The 21,686-nt window shown below is 54.1% G+C and overlaps 1 protein-coding gene across 1 annotated transcript in view; it reads left to right on the top strand.

Annotated features, from left to right (window-relative positions):
* The window catches only part of dnah2 (dynein, axonemal, heavy chain 2), a 330,858-nt gene that overhangs the window by 255,580 nt on the left and 53,592 nt on the right, over window positions 1–21,686 (top strand). The window contains exons 70-71 of the mRNA XM_072591365.1: window positions 3,310–3,460; window positions 6,714–6,862. Coding sequence (XP_072447466.1) covers window positions 3,310–3,460; window positions 6,714–6,862 — 300 coding nt within the window. The remainder of the gene's footprint in view (window positions 1–3,309; window positions 3,461–6,713; window positions 6,863–21,686) is intronic.

Here is a 21,686-nt window from a genome sequence, read left to right as displayed (position 1 = left end):
CCCCCTTCCCATGACCCCTCTAACCTTCCACCCCCCTTCCCATGTCCCCTCTAACCTTCCACCCCCCTTCCCATGTCCCCTCTAACCTTCCACCCCCCTTCCCATGTCGCCTCCCATCTTCCACCCCCCTTCCCATGTCCCCTCTATCCTTCCACCCCCCTTCCCATGTCCCCTCTAACCTTCCACCCCCCTTCTAATGTCCCCTCTAACCTTCCACCACCCTTCCCATGACCCCTCTAACCGTCCACCCCCCTTCCCATGTCCCCTCTAACCTTCCACCCCCCCTTCCCATGTCCCCTCTAACCTTCCACCCCCCTTCCCATGACCCCTCTAACCTTCCACCCCCCTTCCCATGTCCCCTCTAACCTTCCACCCCCCTTCCCATGTCCCCTCTAACCTTCTACCCCCCTTCCCATGTCCCCTCCCATCTTCCACCCCCCTTCCCATGTCCCCTCCCATCTTCCACCCCCTTCCCATGTCCCCTCTAACCTTCCACCCCCCTTCACATGTCCCCTCTAACCTGCCACCATCCTTCCCATGTCCTCTCCCATCTTCCACCCCCCTTCCCATGACCCCTCTAACCTTCCACCCCCTTCTCATGTCCCCTCTATCCTTCCACCCCCCTTCCCATGTCCCCTCCCATCTTCCACCCCCCTTCCCATGTCCCCTCTAACCTTCCACCCCCCTTCCCATGTCCCCTCCCATCTTCCACCCCCCTTCCCATGTCCCCTCCCATCTTCCACCCCCTTCCCATGTCCCCTCTAACCTTCCACCCCCCTTCACATGTCCCCTCTAACCTGCCACCATCCTTCCCATGTCCTCTCCCATCTTCCACCCCCCTTCCCATGACCCCTCTAACCTTCCACCCCCTTCTCATGTCCCCTCTATCCTTCCACCCCCCTTCCCATGTCCCCTCCCATCTTCCACCCCCCTTCCCATGTCCCCTCTATCCTTCCACCCCCCTTCCCATGTCCCCTCCCATCTTCCACCCCCCTTCCCATGTCCCCTCTAACCTTCCACCCCCTTCCCATGTCCCCTCTAACCTTCCACCCCCTTCCCATGTCCCCTCTATCCTTCCACCCCCCTTCCCATGTCCCCTCCCATCTTCCACCACCCTTCCCATGTCCCCTCTAACCTTCCACCCCCTTCCCATGTCCCCTCTAACCTTCCACCCCCTTCCCATGTCCCCTCTAACCTTCCACCCCCCTTCCCATGTCCCCTCTAACCTTCCACCCCCCCTTCCCATGTCCCCTCTAACCTTCCACCCCCTTCCCATGTCCCCTCTATCCTTCCACCCCCCCTCCCATGTCCCCTCCCATCTTCCACCCCCCTTCCCATGTCCCCTCTATCCTTCCACCCCCCTTCCCATGTCCCCTCCCATCTTCCACCCCCCTTCCCATGTCCCCTCTAACCTTCCACCCCCTTCCCATGTCCCCTCTAACCTTCCACCCCCTTCCCATGTCCCCTCTATCCTTCCACCCCCCTTCCCATGTCCCCTCCCATCTTCCACCACCCTTCCCATGTCCCCTCCCATCTTCCACCCCCTTCCCATGTCCCCTCTAACCTTCCACCCCCCTTCCCATGTCCCCTCTAACCTGCCACCATCCTTCCCATGTCCCCTCCCATCTTCCACCCCCCTTCCCATGACCCCTCTAACCTTCCACCCCCTTCTCATGTCACCTCTAACCTTCCAACCTTCCACCCCCCTTCCCCTGTCCCCTCTAACCTTCCACCCCCCCTTCCCATGTCCCCTCTAACCTTCCACCCCCCTTCCCATGTCCCCTCTAACCTTCCACCCCCCTTCCCATGACCCCTCTAACATTCCACCCCCCTTTCCATGACCCCTCTAACCTTCCACCCCTCTTCCCATGACCCCTCTAACCTTCCACCCCCCTTCCCATGTCCCCTCTAACCTTCCACCCCCCTTCCCATGTCCCCTCTAACCTTCCACCCCCCTTCCCATGTCCCCTCTAACCTTCCACCCCCCTTCCCATGACCCCTCTAACCTTCCACCCCCCTTCCCATGGCCCCTCCCATATTCCACCCCCTTCCCATGTCCCCTCTATCCTTCCACCCCCCTTCCCATGTCCCCTCTAACCTTCCACCCCCCTTCTAATGTCCCCTCTAACCTTCCACCACCCTTCCCATGACCCCTCTAACCTTCCACCCCCCTTCCCATGTCCCCTCTAACCTTCCACCCCCCTTCCCATGTCCCCTCTAACCTTCCACCCCCCCTTCCCATGTCCCCTCTAACCTTCCACCCCCCTTCCCATGACCCCTCTAACCTTCCACCCCCCTTCCCATGTCCCCTCTAACCTTCCACCCCCCTTCCCATGACCCCTCTAACCTTCCACCCCCCTTCCCATGACCCCTCTAACCTTCCACCACCCTTCCCATGACCCCTCTAACATTCCACCCCCCTTCCCATGTCCCCTCTAACCTTCCACCCCCCTTCCCATGTCCCCTCTAACCTTCCACCCCCCTTCCCATGTCCCCTCCCATCTTCCACCCCCCTTCCCATGTCCCCTCTAACCTTCCACCCCCTTCCCATGTCCCCTCTATCCTTCCACCCCCCCTCCCATGTCCCCTCCCATCTTCCACCCCCCTTCCCATGTCCCCTCTATCCTTCCACCCCCCTTCCCATGTCCCCTCCCATCTTCCACCCCCCTTCCCATGTCCCCTCTAACCTTCCACCCCCTTCCCATGTCCCCTCTAACCTTCCACCCCCTTCCCATGTCCCCTCTATCCTTCCACCCCCCTTCCCATGGCCCCTCTAACCTTCCACCCCCCCCCTTCCTATGTCTCCTCCAACCTTCCACCCCCCTTCCCATGACCCCTCTAACCTTCCACCCCCCTTCCCATGTCCCCTCTAACCTTCCACCCCCCCTTCCCACGTCCCCTCTAACCTTCCACCATCCTTCCTATGGCCCCTCTCATCCTTCTCTGAATCACCTTAATTTGTGTTATTGCCCGCTCTCCTAGGGACAACTGATCTTCCCTGTCCCATCTATCTGTGCCCCTTAATATTTTGTACACCTCAATTAAGTCACTCCTCATCCCTCTCCGTTCTAATGGAAACATCCCCAGCTTCTCAAACCTCTCATGTCACTGCAGTCAGACTGGGCTTGGAACCCCACTGTGTAGTACTGGTTCGTTTTGACAGGTTTGAGCTAGCTTCAGCTGCATGTCAAACCCTTGGGACTGAGGGTGGTACAGTGTCCTGTAACCCCCGAAAACAAAACCATTTTATTGAGCAGCTCAAAACAACATTCTTGCCAGACTGACCTCTGTGTGATTATTTTCCTGCAGGGACTGAAAGTGATAGATTTTCAGATGACTGATTACATGCGTGTGCTGGAGAAGGGCGTGCAGTTTGGATCTCCTGTCTTACTCCAGAATGTTCATGAAGAGTTGGATCCATCACTCTCCCCCATTCTCAATAAATCTGTCAGTAAGGCTGGTAAGTGTCTTCGGGAATCCCAGCTACGACCAACGTCAGGTTTCCTGCTCAGTGCACCAACTCAGCAAGGTTTGGAGAGGGACTGAAGGACTAAACACTAAACATGACGTGATGTACCACTTGTGTTTCTAAGTCAGAATGAATGAACCAATTTTAAAATGTCCCCATGGGGTGAATTGAGGAGCAGAGAGAGGCTTCCAGATTTGATTCCCTGCCCTGCATTGTCACCATTATTATCAGTAATGCAAGCTGGAAGTTTAAGATTGAGGGATTTGGTCAGATCTCTGATGTTCCTTGTTTTAAAAGGTCAGAGAATTATCACTAAGGTGAGTACAGTCAAGTGCCAGTAGTATGAATGGATAAGATGTTTATACAGTTGAATTCATGACAGACAGAGGCAACAGAATAAAGCAATGAATTCTGTTTTGACTTTGGAGCAGAATCATTCCCTTTTCCGTTTGTTTGAGTAGAAACAGGAGGACAGTTCAGTTCAGGGAAGCCAGTCACTTCAGCTGCAATGCTTTCTAGTCTCGGAAGTTTCCAAACCAAGGAGAGCTTGTACGGAGGTCCTCATGAGATGTTAGTCCCCAGAATTGAGAAAGATTCATGCCCACAAAGTAATGGTAAAGTTATCTCTGTAGTCCATGGATTAGACACTGGAAGAAATCAGTTAAGTAGAATATGAGAGTTCCCGAGTATCAGTATAATAACTGAGGTTTGAATGGTTATTGTCGGAAAACATTTTGAAACATTACTTTGCTGTTTGCATTAAGGTGTTTTTCGGTATCAATATTGCTTGGTTCCTTTATTTCTGTTCTTTTGTGTATTAAACATATGTTCAATTGTTAAAGAACTTCTGCAGCCTCATTTGAATAAACACTGCATTAACAAAAATAAATCTACCAAGCTAGAAGTTCATTCTGGGATCTGACTTATCCAGTAGTACCATCGCCTGGGGTCATTACAGTGAGGACTCAGCTGATCCAGCCTCTGAGAGTGAGAGTTACAACCCTCCCTGGATCCAGGCACAGTGACGGATCGGAAAATGTGTTGCTGGAAAAGTGCAGCAGGTCAGGCAGCATCCAAGGAGCAGGAGAATCGACGTTTCGGGCATGAGCCCTTCTTCAGGAATGAGGAGAGTGTGCCCAGCAGGCTAAGATAAAAGGTAGGGAGGAGGGACTTGGGGGAGGGGCGTTGGAAATGTGATAGGTGGAGGGAGGTTAAGGTGAGGGTGATAGGCCGGAGTGGGGGTGGGGGCGGAGAGGTCGGGAAGAAGATTGTGGGTTAGGAAGGTGGTGCTGAGTTCGAGGGATTTGACTGAGACAAGGTGGGGGGAGGGGAAATGAGGAAACTGGAGAAATCTGAGTTCATCCCTTGTGGTTGGAGGGTTCCTAGGCGGAAGATGAGGTGCTCTTCCTCCAACCGTCGTGTTGCTATGGTCTGACGATGGAGGAGTCCAAGGACCTGCATGTCCTTGGTGGAGTGGGAGGGGGAGTTGAAGTGTTGAGCCACGGGGTGGTTGGGTTGGTTGGTCCGGGTGTCCCAGAGGTGTTCTCTGAAACGTTCCGCAAGTAGGCGGCCTGTCTCCCCAATATAGAGGAGGCCACATCGGACATTTACTATAAACGAATCAACACGGACATTTACTATAAACCGACCGACTCCCACAGCTACCTAGACTACACCTCCTCCCACCCTGCCCCCTGTAAAAACACCATCCCATATTCCCAATTCCTTCGTCTCCGCCACATCTGCTCCCAGGAGGACCAGTTCCAATACCGAACAACCCAGATGGCCTCCTTCTTCAAAGACCGCAATTTCCCCCCAGACGTGGTTGACGATGCCCTCCACCGCATCTCCTCCACTTCCTGCTCCTCCGCCCTTGAGCCCCACCCCTCCAACCGGCACCAGGACAGAACCCACTGGTCCTCACCTACCACCCGACAAACCTCCGGATACATCGTATCATCCGTCGTCATTTCTGCCACCTCCAAACGGACCCCATCACCAGGGATATATTTCCGTCCCCTCCCCTATCAGCGTTCCGAAAAGACCACTCCCTCCGTGACTCCCTTCTCAGGTCCACACATCCCACCAACCCAACCTCCACTCCTGGCACCTTCCCCTGCTACCGCAAGAAATGCAAAACTTGCGCCCACACCTCCCCCCTTACTTCCCTCCAAGGCCCCAAGGGATCCTTCCATATCCACCACAAATTCACCTGCACCTCCACACACATCATTTACTGCATCCGCTGCACCTGATGTGGCCTTCTCTATATTGGGGAGACAGGCCGCCTACTTGCAGAACGTTTCAGAGAACACCTCTGGGACACCCGGCCCAACCAACCCAACCATCCCGTGGCTCAACACTTCAACTCCCCCTCCCACTCCACCAAGGACATGCAGGTCCTTGGACTCCTCCATCGCCAGACCATAGCAACACGACGGCTGGAGGAAGAGCGCCTCATCTTCCGCCTGGGAACCCTCCAACCACAAGGGATGAACTCAGATTTCTCCAGTTTCCTCATTTCCCCTCCCCCCACCTTGTCTCAGTCCCAACCCTCAAACTCAGCACCACCTTCCTAACCCACAATCTTCTTCCTGACCTCTCCGCCCCCACCCCCACTCCGGCCTATCACCCTCACCTTAACCTCCTTCCACCTATCGCATTTCCAAGGCCCCTCCCCCAAGTCCCTCCTCCCTACCTTTTATCTTAGCCTGCTGGACACACTCTCCTCATTCCTGAAGAAGGGCTCATGCCCGAAACGTTGATTCTCCTGTTCCTTGGATGCTGCCTGACCTGCTGTGCTTTTCCAGCAACACAATTACAACTCTGATCTCCAGCATCTGCAGTTCTCACTTTCTCCACAGTGACAGATCTGCAGGGATTACAGTGTGGATTCAGCTGATCCAGCCTCTGGGAGTGGGAGTTACAATCCTCCCTGGATCCAGGCAGAGTGACAGGTCTGCGAGGATTCCCTAGTTGATTGATTCCTGATGGATAGTGTGAATTGAGTCGGAATTGTGATGAGTCTAGGATTGCACTTGGCTGTGTGTCTTTCCTTCCAAGGCTGCTAGTCAGATGAAACTCTTCAGTCGAGCATGTAGAATGGTGACGTGGGCCAGTTTGGCAGATTGCAGAGTGTAATGGACATGGAGAAAAATTAGGACGAATACTGAGAATGTAATTCTGCAGTTTCTCCGTCAGTCTGGGTGTGGTACTTACACAAACTGCACCTTCTCTTTCACAGGTGGGCGACTGGTGATCAAACTAGGTGACAAGGAGATTGAGTACAACACAGCATTTCGATTCTATATCGCTACAAAGTTGTCTAATCCACACTATCCCCCAGAAATCTCTTCCAAGACCACTATCGTCAACTTTGCTGTTAAAGTGCAGGTTGGTGCACACAAACACACACAGACATACACACACACACACACACACACACACAGACAGACACACACACACATAGACAAATATACACACAGACAAACACACAGAGACACACAGACACAGACACACAGAGACACAGACAGAAACACAGACACAGACACACACAGAGACACGGACACAAACAAACACACCGACACACAAATACACAGACACACAGACACACAAGCAGACATACACACAAACAGACATACACACAGACACAGACACATACAAGCACAGATACACACATGCACAGACACACACACAGACAGAGACACGGACACAGACACACAAACACACACGCACACACACACAGACACACACACACAGACACACAGAACAGAGAAGGCAGTATCAAAGCTGACTGCAGTTTAATTGAGCAAACCTTCACATTGTGGGTGGTCCATATTCACATTAATAAGCATCTTTCTCTTGTTGTGGATGCCAACTGATTCCTGTGTTCTGACTACCATTTCCCACTAATCAGGCAACAGTACAAACAACCGTACTTTAATGGAAGGTGTTTTTTTCTGTAGGATGGAAGGTTTCAAGACTAGGGGGCACATTTTTAAGGTGAGAGGAGAGAGATTCAAAATGACATGAGCGGTTTTTGTGTGGAATGTATCTCCTGAGGAAGTGGTGAATGTGGGTTCAATGACAACATTTAAAAGACATTTGGATAAGTACACAAAGACAAAAGATTTGGAGGGACATTGGCCAGGAGCAGGTAGGTGGGACTAGGAGAAGGTGAGGACTGCAGATGCTGGAGATCAGAGTCAAAAGGTACAGCCAGTCAGGAAGCATCCGAGTGCCTAGTTTAGTTAGGGATTATGATCAGCTTGGACTGGTTGGACCAAAGGGTCTGTTTCTGAGCTGTGTTACTCTATTACTCAATAACCATCCAAACCCCAAAGACCAAGGGGATGAAGACCATCAGAAACAGTAGCATAAGTCCCCCAGGCTGGGAGGCCTAATCTTCAAGGGATTGGTTTGGCATATCCGGGATACTGGGCACATTCATGGGGGAGGGTCGCCTGGGGAGTAAATAAATGGTGGGGTATGTCCCAGTGTCTGTGGAATGGTGGGGTATGGCCCAGTGTCTGTGGAATTGTGGGGTATGAACCAGTATCTGTGGAATGGTGGGATATGTCCCAGTATCTGTGGAATGGTGGGGTATGGCCCAGTGTCTGTGGATTGGTAGGATATGTCCCAGTGCCTGTGGAATGGTGGGATATGTCCCAGTGTCTGTGGAATGGTGGGATATGTCCCAGTATCTGTGGAATGGTGGGGTATGGCCCAGTGTCTGTGGATTGGTGGGATATGTCCCAGTGCCTGTGGAATGGTGAGATATGTCCCAGAGTCTGTGGAATGGTGGGATATGTCCCAGTATCTGTGGAATGGTGGGGTATGGCCCAGTGTCTGTGGATTGGTGGGGTATGAACCAGTATCTGTGGAATGGTGGGATATGTCCCAGTATCTGTGGAATGGTGGGGTATGGCCCAGTGTCTCTGGATTGGTGGGATATGTCCCAGTGTCTGTGGAATGGTGGGATATGTCCCAGTATCTGTGGAATGGTGGGGTATGGCCCAGTGTCTGTGGAATGGTGGGATATGGCCCAATGTCTGTGGAATGGTGGTATATGTCCCAGAGTCTGTGGAATGGTGGGATATGTCCCAGAGTCTGTGGAATGGTGGGATATGGCCTAGAGTCTGTGGAATGGTGGGATAAGTGCCAGAGTCTGTGAAATGGTGGGATATGGCCCAGTGTCAGTGGAATGGTGGGGTATGGCCCAGTGTCTGTGAAATGGTGGGATATGGCCCAGTGTCAGTGGAATGGTGGGGTATGGCCCAGTGTCTGTGGAATGGTGGGATATGGCCCAGTGTCAGTGGAATGGTGGGGTATGGCCCAGTGTCTGTGAAATGGTGGGGTATGGCCCAGTGTCTGTGGAATGGTGGGATATGTCCCAGAGTCTGTGAAATGGTGGGATATGGCCCAGTGTCTGTGGAATGGTGGGGTATGGCCCAGTGTCTGTGGAATGGTGGGATATGTCCCAGTGTCTGTGGAATGGTGGGGTATGGCCCAGTGCCTGTGGAATGGTGGGGTATGATGCAGCGTCTGTGGAATGTTGGGGTCTGTCCCAGTGTCTGTGGAATGTTGGGATCTGTCCCAGTGTCTGTGGGAATGGTGGGGTATGGCCCAGTGCCTGTGGAATGGTGGGGTATGTCCTGGTGTCTGTGGAATGGTGGGGTATGACGCAACATCTGTGGAATGTTGGGGTCTGTCCTGGTTTCTGTGGAATGGTGAGGTATGGCCTAGTATCTGTGGAATGGTGGGATATGGCCGAGTGTCTGTGGAATGGTGGGATATGGCCCAGTGTGTGTGGAATGGTGGGATATGGCCCAGTGTGTGTGGAATGGTGGGATATGGCCCAGTGCCTGTGGATTGGTGGGGTATGATGCAGCGTTTGTGGAATGTTGGGGTCTGTCCCAGTGTCTGTGGGAATGGTGGGATATGTCCCAGTATCTGTGGAATGGTGGGATATGTCCAAGAGTCTGTGGAATGGTGGGTAATGTCCCAGTATCTGTGGAATGGTGGGGTATGTCCCAGTATCTGTGGAATGGTGGGATATGTCCCAGAGTCTGTGGAATGGTGGGATATGTCCCAGAGTCTGTGGAATGGTGGGATATGGCCCAATGTCTGTGGAATGGTGGTATATGTCCCAGAGTCTGTGGAATGGTGGGATATGTCCCAGAGTCTGTGGAATGGTGGGATATGGCCTAGAGTCTGTGGAATGGTGGGATATGTCCCAGAGTCTGTGAAATGGTGGGATATGGCCCAGTGTCAGTGGAATGGTGGGGTATGGCCCAGTGTCTGTGAAATGGTGGGATATGGCCCAGTGTCAGTGGAATGGTGGGGTATGGCCCAGTGTCTGTGAAATGGTGGGATATGTCCCAGAGTCTGTGGAATGGTGGGATATGGCCGAGTGTCTGTAGAATGGTGGGATATGTCCCAGAGTCTGTGAAATGGTGGGTAATGTCCCAGTGTCTGTGAAATGGTGGGATATGGCCCAGTGTCTGTGGAATGGTGGGATATGGCCCAGTGTCTGTGGAATGGTGCCATATGCTCCAGTGTCTGTGGAATGGTGGGTTATGGCCCCGTATCTGTGGATTTGTGGGATGTGACCCAGTGTCTGTGGAATGGTGGGGTATGGCCCAGTGTCTGTAGATTGGTGGGGTATGAACCAGTATCTGTGGAATGGTGGGATATGGCCCAATGTCTGTGGAATGGTGGGATAGGTCCCAGTGTCTGTGGAATGGTGGGATATGGCCCAGTATCTGTGGAATGGTGGGGTATGGCCCAGTGTCTGTGGATTAGTGGGGTATCACCCAGTATCTGTGGAATGGTGGGATATGGCCCAATGTCAGTGGAATGGTGGGATATGGCCCAATGTCTGTGGAATGGTGGTATATGTCCCAGAGTCTGTGGAATGGTGGGATATGTCCCAGAGTCTGTGGAATGGTGGGATATGGCCTAGAGTCTGTGGTATGGTGGGATATGGCCTAGCGTCTGTGGAATGGTGGGATATGTCCCAGAGTCTGTGGAATGGTGGGATATGTCCCAGTGTCTGTGGAATGGTGGGATATGCCACAGTGTCTGTGGAATGGTGGGATATGTCCCAGAGACTGTGAAATGGTGGGGAATGTCCCAGTGTCTGTGGAATGGTGGGATATGGCCCAGTGTCTGTGGAATGGTGGGGTATGGCCCAGTGTCTGTGGAATGGTGCCATATGCTCCAGTGTCTGTGGAATGGTGGGTTATGGCCCAGTATCTGTGGATTTGTGGGATGTGACCCAGTGTCTGTGGAATGGTGGGGTATGGCCCAGTGTCTGTGGATTGGTGGGGTATGAACCAGTATCTGTGGAATGGTGGGATATGGCCCAATGTCTGTGGAATGGTGGGATAGGTCCCAGTGTCTGTGGAATGGTGGGATATGGCCCAGTATCTGTGGAATGGTGGGGTATGGCCCAGTGTCTGTGGATTAGTGGGGTATCACCCAGTATCTGTGGAATGGTGGGATATGGCCCAATGTCAGTGGAATGGTGGGATATGGCCCAATGTCTGTGGAATGGTGGTATATGTCCCAGAGTCTGTGGAATGGTGGGATATGTCCCAGAGTCTGTGGAATGGTGGGATATGGCCTAGAGTCTGTGGTATGGTGGGATATGGCCTAGCGTCTGTGGAATGGTGGGATATGTCCCAGAGTCTGTGGAATGGTGGGATATGTCCCAGTGTCTGTGGAATGGTGGGATATGCCACAGTGTCTGTGGAATGGTGGGATATGTCCCAGAGACTGTGAAATGGTGGGGAATGTCCCAGTGTCTGTGGAATGGTGGGGTATGTCCTGGTGTCTGTGGAATGGTGGGATATGTCGTGGTTTCTATGGAATGGTGGGGTATGGCCCAGTGTCTGTGGAATGGTGGGATATGTCCCAGTATCTGTGGAATGGTGGGATATGTCCCAGTGTCTGTGGAATGGTGGGATATGTCCCAGTATCTGTGGAATGGTGGGTTATGGCCCAGTATCTGTGGATTTGTGTGATGTGACCCAATGTCTGTGGAATGGTGAGGTATGGCCCAGTGCCTGTGGAATGGTGGGATATGGCCCAGTGTCTGTGGAATGGTGGGATATGGCCCAGTGCCTGTGGAATGGTGGGATATGGCCCAGTGTCTGTGGGAATGGTGGTGTATGGCCGAGTGTCTGTGGAATGGTGGGATATGGCTCAGTGTCTGTGGAATGGTGGGGTATGATGCAGCGTCTGTGGAATGTTGGGGTCTGTCCCAGTGTCTGTGGGAATGGTGGGATATGGCCTAGTATCTGTGGAATGGTGGTGTATGGCCGAGTGTCTGTGGAATGGTGGGATATGGCTCAGTGTCTGTGGAATGGTGGGGTATGTCCTGGTGTCTGTGGAATGGTGGGATATGTCCTGGTGTCTGTGGAATGGTGGGATATGGCCCAGTGTCTGTGGAATGGTGGGATATGGCCCAGTGTCTGTGGAATGGTGGGGTATGGCCCAGTGTCTGTGGAATGGTGGGATATGGCCCAGTGTCTGTGGAATGGTGGGATATGGCTCAGTGTCTGTGGAATGGTGGGGTATGTCCTGGTGTCTGTGGAATGGTGGGATATGGCCCAGTGTCTGTGGAATGGTGGGATATGGCCCAGTGTCTGTGGAATGGTGGGATATGGCCCAGTGTCTGTGGAATGGTGGGGTATGTCCTGGTGTCTGTGGAATGGTGGGATATGGCCCAGTGTCTGTGGAATGGTGGGATGTGACCCAGTATTTGTGGAATGGTGGGATATGGCCCAGTGCCTGTGGAATGGTGGGATACAGCCCAGTGCCTGTGGAATGTTGGGGTATGTCCTGGTGTCTGTGGAATGGTGGGGTATGTCCTGGTGTCTGTGGAATGGTGGGATATGGCCCAGTGCCTGTGTAATGGTGGGATATAGCCCAGTGCCCGTGGAATGGTGGGGTATAGCCCAGTGTCTGTGGAATGGTGGGGTATGACCCAGTGTCTGTGGAATGTTGGGGTCTGTCCCAGTGTCTGTGGAATGTTGGGGTATGTCCTGGTGTCTGTGGAATGGTGGGATATGGCCCAGTGCCTGTGTAATGGTGGGATATAGCCCAGTGCCCGTGGAATGGTGGGGTATAGCCCAGTGTCTGTGGAATGGTGGGGTATGGCCCAGTGCCTGTGGAATGGTGGGGTATGACCCAGTGTCTGTGGAATGTTGGGGTCTGTCCCAGTGTCTGTGGGAATGGTGGGATATGGCCTAGTATCTGTGGAATGGTGGTGTATGGCCGAGTGTCTGTGGAATGGTGGGATATGGCCCAGTGTCTGTGGAATGGTGGGTAATGTCCCAGTGTCTGTGGAATGGTGGGATATGGCCCAATGTCTGTGGAATGGTGGGTAATGTCCCAGTGTCTGTGGAATGGTGGGATATGGCCCAGTGTCAGTGGAATGGTGGGGTATGGCCCAGTGTCTGTGGAATGTTGGGGTCTGTCCCAGTATCTGTGGAATGGTGGGGTATGGCCCAGTATCTGTGAAATGGTGGGATATGTCCCAGAGTCTGTGGAATGGTGGGATATGTCCCAGTGTCTGTGGATTTGTGGGATGTGACCCAGTGTCTGTGGGAATGGTGGGTTATGGCCCAGTGCCTGTGGAATGGTGGGGTATGTCCGGGTGTCTGTGGAATGGTGGGGTATGTCCGGGTGTCTGTGGAATGGTGGGGTATGTCCGGGTGTCTGTGGAATGGTGGGGTGTGATGCAGCGTCTGTGGAATGTTGGGGTCTGTCCCAGTGTCTGTGGGAATGGTGGGATATGGCCCAGCGCCTGTGGAATGGTGGGGTATGTCCTGGTGTCTGTGGAATGGTGGGATATGACCCAGTGTCTGTGGAATGGTGGGGTTTGACGCAGCGTTTGTGGAATGTTGGGGTCTGTCCCAGTGTCTGTGGGAATGGTGGGATATGTCCCAGTATCTGTGGAATGGTGGGATATGTCCCAGAGTCTGTGGAATGGTGGGTAATGTCCCAGTATCTGTAGAATGGTGGGATATGACCCAGTATCAGTGGAATGATGGGATATGGCCCAATGTCTGTGGAATGGTGGGATATGTCCCAGAGTCTGTGAAATGGTGGGTAATGTCCCAGTGTCTGTGAAATGGTGGGATATGGCCCAGTGTCTGTGGAATGGTGGGGTATGGCCCAGTGTCTGTGGAATGGTGGCATATGCTCCAGTGTCTGTGGAATGGTGGGATATGTCCCAGTGTCTGTGGAATGGTGGGTTATGGCCCAGTATCTGTGGATTTGTGGGATGTGACCCAGTGTCTGTGGAATGGTGGGGTATGACGCAACGTCTGTGGAATGTTGGGGTCTGTCCTGGTTTCTGTGGAATGGTGGGGTATGGCCTCGTATCTGTGGAATGGTGGGATATGGCCCAGTGCCTGTGGAATGGTGGGGTATGTCCTGGTGTCTGTGGAATGGTGGGATATAGCCCAGTGCCTGTGGAATGTTGGGGTATGTCCTGGTGTCTGTGGAATGGTGGGGTATGTCCTGGTGTCTGTGGAATGCTGGGGTATGTCCCAGTGTCTGTGGAATGGTGGGATATGGCCCAGTGCCTGTGGAATGGTGGGGTATGATGCAGCGTCTGTGGAATGTTGGGGTCTGTCCCAGTGTCTGTGGGAATGGTGGGATATGGCCTAGTATCTGTGGAATGGTGGTGTATGGCCGAGTGTCTGTGGAATGGTGGGATATGGCCCAGTGTCTGTGGAATGGTGAGATATGGCCCAGTGCCTGTGGAATGGTGGGATATGCCCCAGTGTCTGTGGAATGGTGGGGAATGTCCCAGTGTCTGTGGAATGGTGGGGTATGTCCTGGTGTCTGTGGAATGGTGGGATGTGACCCAGTGTCTGTGGAATGGTGGAATATGGCCCAATGTCGGTGGAAGGGTGGGATATGGCCCAGTGCCTGGGGAAGGGTGGGATATGGCCCAGTGTCTGTGGAATTGTGGGATATGTCCCAGTGCCTGTGGAAGGGTGGGGTATGACCCAGTGTCTGTGGAATGGTGGTGTATGGCCCACTGTCTGTGGAATGGTGGGATATGTTCCAGTGCCGGTGGAATGGTGGGGTATGTCCTGGTGTCTGTGGAATGGTGGGATGTGACCCAGTGTCTGTGGAATGGTGGGGTATGACCCAGTGTCTGTGGAATGGTGGGATGTGACCCAGTGTCTGTGGAATGGTGAGATGTGACCCAGTGTCTGTGGAATGGTGGGATGTGACCCAGTATTTGTGGAATGGTGGGATATGGCCCAGTGCCTGTGGAATGGTGGGGTATGTCCCAGTATCTGTGGGAATGGTGGGATATGGCCCAGTGCCTGTGGAATGGTGGGGTATGTCCCAGTATCTGTGGAAAGGTGGGGTATGGCCCAATGCCTGTGGAATGGTGGGTTATGACCCAGTGTCAGTGGAATGGTGGGGTATGGCCCAGTGTCTGTGGAATGGTGGGATATGTCCCAGTGTCTGTGGAATAGTGGGTAATGTCCCAGTGTCTTGGAATGGTGGGATATGTCCCAGTGTCTGTGGAATGGTGGGGTATGACCCAGTGTCTGTGGAATAGTGGGTAATGTCCCAGTGTCTTGGAATGGTGGGATATGTCCCAAAGTCTGTGGAATGGTGGGTAATGTCCCAGTGTCTGTGGAATGGTGGGGAATGACCCAGTGTCTGTGGAATAGTGGGATATGTCCCAGTGTCTGTGGGAATGGTGGGTTATGGCCCAGTGCCTGTGGAATGGTGGGGTATGGCCCAGCGTCTGTGGAATGGTGGGTTATGGCCCAGTGCCTGTGGAATGGTGGTGTATTGCCGAGTGTCTGTGGAATGGTGGGATATGGCCCAGTGTCTGTGGAATGGTGGGATATGGCCCAGTGCCTGTGGAATGGTGGGGAATGACCCAGTGTCTGTGGAATGGTGGGGTATGGCGCAGTATCTGTGGAAATGTGGGGTATGGCCCAGTGCCTGTGGAATAGTGGGGTATGTCCCAGTGTCTGTGGAATGGTGGGGTATGGCCCAGTGCCTGTGGAATGGTGGGATATGGCCCAGTACCTCTGGAATTGTGGGGTATGTCCTGGTGTCTGTGGAATGGTGGGATGTGACCCAGTGTCTGTGGAATGGTGGGGTATGGCCCAGTGTCTGTGGAAGGGTGGGGTATGACGCAGCGTCTGTGGAATGTTGGGGTCTGTCCCAGTGTCTGTGGGACTGGTGGGATATGTCCCAGTGTCTGTGGAATGGTGGGGTATGACGCAGTGTCTGTGGAATGGTGGGGTATGGCCCAGTGTCTGTGGAAGGGTGGGGTATGACGCAGCGTCTGTGGAATGGTGGGGTGTGTCCCAGTGTCTGTGGGACTGGTGGGATATGTCCCAGTGTCTGTGGAATGGTGGGATGTGTCCCAGTGTCTGTGGAATGGTGGGGTATGGCCTAGTGACTGTGGAATTGTGGGATATGCCCCAGTGTCTATGCAATGGTGGGGAATGACCCAGTGTCTGTGGAATGGTGGGATATGTCCCAGTGTCTGTGGAATGGTGGGATATGTCCCAGTGTCTGTGGAATAGTGGGGTATGTCCCAGTGTCTGTGAAATGGTGGGGTATGGCCCAGTGCCTGTGGGATGGTGGGATATGCCCCAGTGTCTATGCAATGGTGGGGAATGACCCAGTGTCTGTGGAATGGTGGGGTATGACCCAGTGTCTGTGGAATGGTGGGATATGTCCCAGTGTCTGTGGAATGGTGGGATATAGCCCAGTGCCTGTGGAATAGTGGGGTATGTCCCAGTGTCTGTGGAATGGTGGGATATAGCCCAGTGCCTGTGGAATAGTGGGGTATGTCCCAGTGTCTGTGAAATGGTGGGGTATGGCCCAGTGCCTGTGGAATGCTGGGGTATGACCCAGTGTCTGTGGAATGGTGGGGAATGTCCTGGTGTCTGTGGAATGGTGGGATGTGACCCAGTGTCTGCGGAATGGTGGGATGTGACCCAGTGTCTGTGGAATGGTGGGATATGGCCCAGTGCCTGAGGAATGGTGGGGTATGTCCTGGTGTCTGTGGAATGGTGGGGTATGACCCAGTGTCTGTGGAATGGTGGGATATGGCCCAGTGCCTGAGGAATGGTGGGGTATGTCCTGGTGTCTGTGGAATGGTGGGATATGACCCAGTGTCTGTGGAATGGTGGGGTATGACCCAGTGCCTGTGGAATGGTGGGATGTGACCCAGTATCTGTGGAATGGTGGGATATGGCCCAGTGCCTGTGGAATGGTGGGGTATGGCCCAGTGTCTGTGGAAGGGTGGGATATAGCCCAGTGCCTGGGGAAGGGTGGGATATGGCCCAGTGTCTGTGGAATGGTGGGGTATGGCCCAGTGTCTGTGAAATGGTGGGATATGTCCCAGTGTCTGTGGAATGGTGGGGTATGGCCCAGTGTCTGTGGAAGGGTGGGATATAGCCCAGTGCCTGGGGAAGGGTGGGATATGGCCCAGTGTCTGTGGAATGGTGGGATCTGGCCCAGTGCCTGTGGAATGGTGGGGTATGGCCCAGTGTCTGTGGAATGTTGGGGTCTGTCCCAGTGTCTGTGGGAATGGTGGGATATGTCCCAGTGTCTGTGGAATGGTGGGGTGTGGCCTAGTGTCTGTGGAATGGTGGGATATGTCCCAGTGTCTGTGGAATGGTGGGGAATGACCCAGTGTCTGTGGAATGGTGGGGTATGACCCAGTGTCTGTGGAATGGTGGGGAATGACCCAGTGTCTGTGGAATGGTGGGGTATGACCCAGTGTCTGTGGAATGGTGGGATATGTCCTGGTGTCTGTGGAATGGTGGGATGTGACCCAGTGTCTGTGGAATGGTGGGATGTGACCCAGTGTCTGCGGAATGGTGGGATGTGACCCAGTGTCTGCGGAATGGTGGGATGTGACCCAGTGTCTGCGGAATGGTGGGATGTGACCCAGTGTCTGCGGAATGGTGGGATGTGACCCAGTGTCTGCGGAATGGTGGGATGTGACCCAGTGTCTGTAGAATGGTGGGATATGGCCCAGTGCCTGAGGAATGGTGGGGTATGTCCTGGTGTCTGTGGAATGTTGGGGTCTGTCCCAGTGTCTGTTGAATGGTGGGATATGTCCCAGTGTCTGTGGAATGGTGGGGTATGACCCAGTGTCTGTGGAATGGTGGGATATGGCCTGGTATCTGTGGAATGGTGGGGTATGACCCACTGCCTGTGGAATGGTGGGATGTGACCCAGTATCTGTGGAATGGTGGGATATGGCCCAGTGCCTGTGGAATGGTGGGATGTGACCCAGTGCATGTGGAATGGTGGGGTCTGGCCCAGTATCTGTGGAAGGGTGGGATATGGCCCAGTGCCTGTGGAATGGTGGGGTATGGCCCAGTGTCTGTGGAAGGGTGGGATATAGCCCAGTGCCTGGGGAATGTTGGGATATGGCCCAGTGTCTGTGGAATGGTGGGATATGGCCTAGTGCCTGTGGAATGGTGGGATATGGCCCAGTGCCTGTGGAATGGTGGGGTATGGCCCAGTGCCTGTGGAATGGTGGGATGTGACCCAGTGCCTGTGGAATGGCGGGATGTGACCCAGTGTCTGTGGAATGGTGGGGTATGGCCCAGTGCCTGTGGAATGGTGGGGTATGGCCCAGTGTCTGTGGAATGGTGGGATATGGCCCAGTGTCTGTGGAATGGTGGGATATGGCCCAGTGCCTGTGGAATGGTGGGATATGGCCCAGTGTCTGTGGAATGGTGGGATATGGCCCAGCGCCTGTGGAATGGTGGGGTATGTCCTGGTGTCTGTGGAATGGTGGGATATGGCCCAGTGCCTGTGGAATGGTGGGGTTTGACGCAGCGTTTGTGGAATGTTGGGGTCTGTCCCAGTGTCTGTGGGAATGGTGGGATATGTCCCAGTATCTGTGGAATGGTGGGATATGTCCCAGAGTCTGTGGAATGGTGGGTAATGTCCCAGTATCTGTGGAATGGTGGGATATGACCCAGTATCAGTGGAATGATGGGATATGGCCCAATGTCTGTGGAATGGTGGGATATGGCCTAGTGTCTGTGGAATGGTGGGATATGGCCCAGAGTCTGTGAAATGGTGGGTAATGTCCCAGTGTCTGTGAAATGGTGGGATATGGCCCAGTGTCTGTGGAATGGTGGGGTATGGCCCAGTGTCTGTGGAATGGTGGCATATGCTCCAGTGTCTGTGGAATGGTGGGATATGTCCCAGTGTCTGTGGAATGGTGGGTTATGGCCCAGTATCTGTGGATTTGTGGGATGTGACCCAGTGTCTGTGGAATGGTGGGGTATGACGCAACGTCTGTGGAATGTTGGGGTCTGTCCTGGTTTCTGTGGAATGGTGGGGTATGGCCTAGTATCTGTGGAATGGTGGGATATGGCCCAGTGCCTGTGGAATGGTGGGGTATGTCCTGGTGTCTGTGGAATGGTGGGGTATGTCCTGGTGTCTGTGGAATGCTGGGGTATGTCCCAGTGTCTGTGGAATGGTGGGATATGGCCCAGTGCCTGTGGAATGGTGGGGTATGATGCAGCGTCTGTGGAATGTTGGGGTCTGTCCCAGTGTCTGTGGGAATGGTGGGATATGGCCTAGTATCTGTGGAATGGTGGTGTATGGCCGAGTGTCTGTGGAATGGTGGGATATGGCCCAGTGTCTGTGGAATGGTGGGATATGGCCCAGTGCCTGTGGAATGGTGGGGTATGGCCCAGTGTCTGTGGAATGTTGGGGTCTGTCCCAGTGTCTGTGGGAATGGTGGGATATGTCCCAGTGTCTGTGGAATGGTGGGGTGTGGCCTAGTGTCTGTGGAATGGTGGGATATGTCCCAGTGTCTGTGGAATGGTGGGGTATGACCCAGTGTCTATGCAATGGTGGGGAATGACCCAGTGTCTGTGGAATGGTGGGGTATGACCCAGTGTCTGTGGAATGGTGGGATGTGACCCAGTGTCTGCGGAATGGTGGGATGTGACCCAGTGTCTGTGGAATGGTGGGATGTGACCCAGTGTCTGCGGAATGGTGGGATGTGACCCAGTGTCTGTGGAATGGTGGGATGTGACCCAGTGTCTGTGGAATGGTGGGATGTGACCCAGTGTCTGCGGAATGGTGGGATGTGACCCAGTGTCTGTGGAATGGTGGGATGTGACCCAGTGTCTGCGGAATGGTGGGATGTGACCCAGTGTCTGTGGAATGGTGGGATATGGCCCAGTGCCTGAGGAATGGTGGGGTATGTCCTGGTGTCTGTGGAATGTTGGGGTCTGTCCCAGTGTCTGTGGAATGGTGGGATATGTCCCAGTGTCTGTGGAATGGTGGGGTATGACCCAGTGTCTGTGGAATGGTGGGGTATGACCCACTGCCTGTGGAATGGTGGGATGTCACCCAGTATCTGTGGAATGGTGGGATATGGCCCAGTGCCTGTGGAATGGTGGGATGTGACCCAGTGCATGTGGAATGGTGGGGTCTGGCCCAGTATCTGTGGAAGGGTGGGATATGGCCCAGTGCCTGTGGAATGGTGGGGTATGGCCCAGTGTCTGTGGAAGGGTGGGATATAGCCCAGTGCCTGGGGAATGTTGGGATATGGCCCAGTGTCTGTGGAATGGTGGGATATGGCCCAGTGCCTGTGGAATGGTGGGGTATGGCCCAGTGCCTGTGGAATGGTGGGATGTGACCCAGTGCCTGTGGAATGGCGGGATGTGACCCAGTGTCTGTGGAATGGTGGGGTATGGCCCAGTGCCTGTGGAATGGTGGGGTATGGCCCAGTGTCTGTGGAATGGTGGGATATGGCCCAGTGTCTGTGGAATGGTGGGGTATGACCCAGTGTCTGTGGAAAGGTGGGGTATGGCCTAGTGTCTGTGGAATGGTGGGATATGGCCCAGTGTCTGTGGAATGGTGGGATATGGCCCAGTGTCTGTGGAATGGTGGGGTATGACCCAGTGTCTGTGGAAAGGTGGGGTATGGCCTAGTGTCTGTGGAATGGTGGGATATGGCCCAGTGTCTGTGGAATGGTGGGATATGGCCCAGTGCCTGTGGAATGGTGGGGTATGTCCCAGTGCCTATGGAATGGTGGGATGTGACCCAGTGCCTATGGAATGGTGGGATATGGCCCAGTGCCTATGGAATGGTGGGATGTGACCCAGTGCCTATGGAATGGTGGGATGTGACCCAGTGCCTGTGGAATAGTGGGGTATGGCCCAGTGTCTGTGGAATGTTGGGCTATGGCCCAGTGCCTATGGAATGGTGGGATGTGACCCAGTGCCTATGGAATGGTGGGATGTGACCCAGTGCCTGTGGAATAGTGGGGTATGGCCCAGTGTCTGTGGAATGGTGGGATATGGCCCAGTGCCTGTGGAATGTTGGGATATGGCCCAGTGCCTATGGAATGGTGGGATGTGACCCAGTGCCTATGGAATGGTGAGATGTGACCCAGTGCCTGTGGAATAGTGGGGTATGGCCCAGTGTCTGTGGAATGGTGGGGTATGACCCAGTGTCTGTGGAATGGTGGGATATGGCCCAGTGTCTGTGGAAAGGTGGGCTATGGCCCAGTGCCTGTGGAATGGTGCGGTATGTCCCAGTGTCTGTGGAATGGTGGGGTATGACCCAGTGTCTGTGGAATGGTGGGGTATGACCCAGTGTCTGTGGAATGGTGGGGTATGACCCAGTGCCTGTGGAATGGTGGGGTATGACCCAGTGTCTGTGGAAAGGTGGGCTATGGCCCAGTGTCTGTGGAATGGTGGGGTATGACCCAGTGCCTGTGGAATGGTGGGGTATGACCCAGTGTCTGTGGAAGGGTGGGATATGGCCCAGTGCCTGTGGAATGGTGGGATATGGCCCAGTGCCTGTGGAATGGTGGGATGTGACCCAGTGCATGTGGAATGGTGGGAAAAGGCCCAGTATCTGTGGAATGGTGGGATATGGCCCAGTGCCTGGGGAAGGGTGGGATATGGCCCAGTGTCTGTGGAATGGTGGGATGTGTCCCAGTGTCTGTGGAATGGTGGGGTATGGCCCAGTGTCTGTGGAAGGGTGGGGTATGGCCCAGTGTCTGTGGAAGTGTGGGATATAGCCCAGTGCCTGGGGAAGGGTGGGATATGGCCCAGTACCTCTGGAATTGTGGGCTATGTCCTGGTGTCTGTGGAATGGTGGGATGTGACCCAGAGTCTGTGGAATGGTGGAATATGGCCCAGCGCCTGTGGAATGGTGG

The sequence above is a fragment of the Chiloscyllium punctatum genome, chromosome 21 (assembly GCF_047496795.1).
Source record: "Chiloscyllium punctatum isolate Juve2018m chromosome 21, sChiPun1.3, whole genome shotgun sequence".
NCBI classification, from domain to species: domain Eukaryota; kingdom Metazoa; phylum Chordata; class Chondrichthyes; order Orectolobiformes; family Hemiscylliidae; genus Chiloscyllium; species Chiloscyllium punctatum.
Note: the sequence above shows the minus strand (reverse complement) of the source record. Positions and strands in the feature narration are given on the sequence as shown.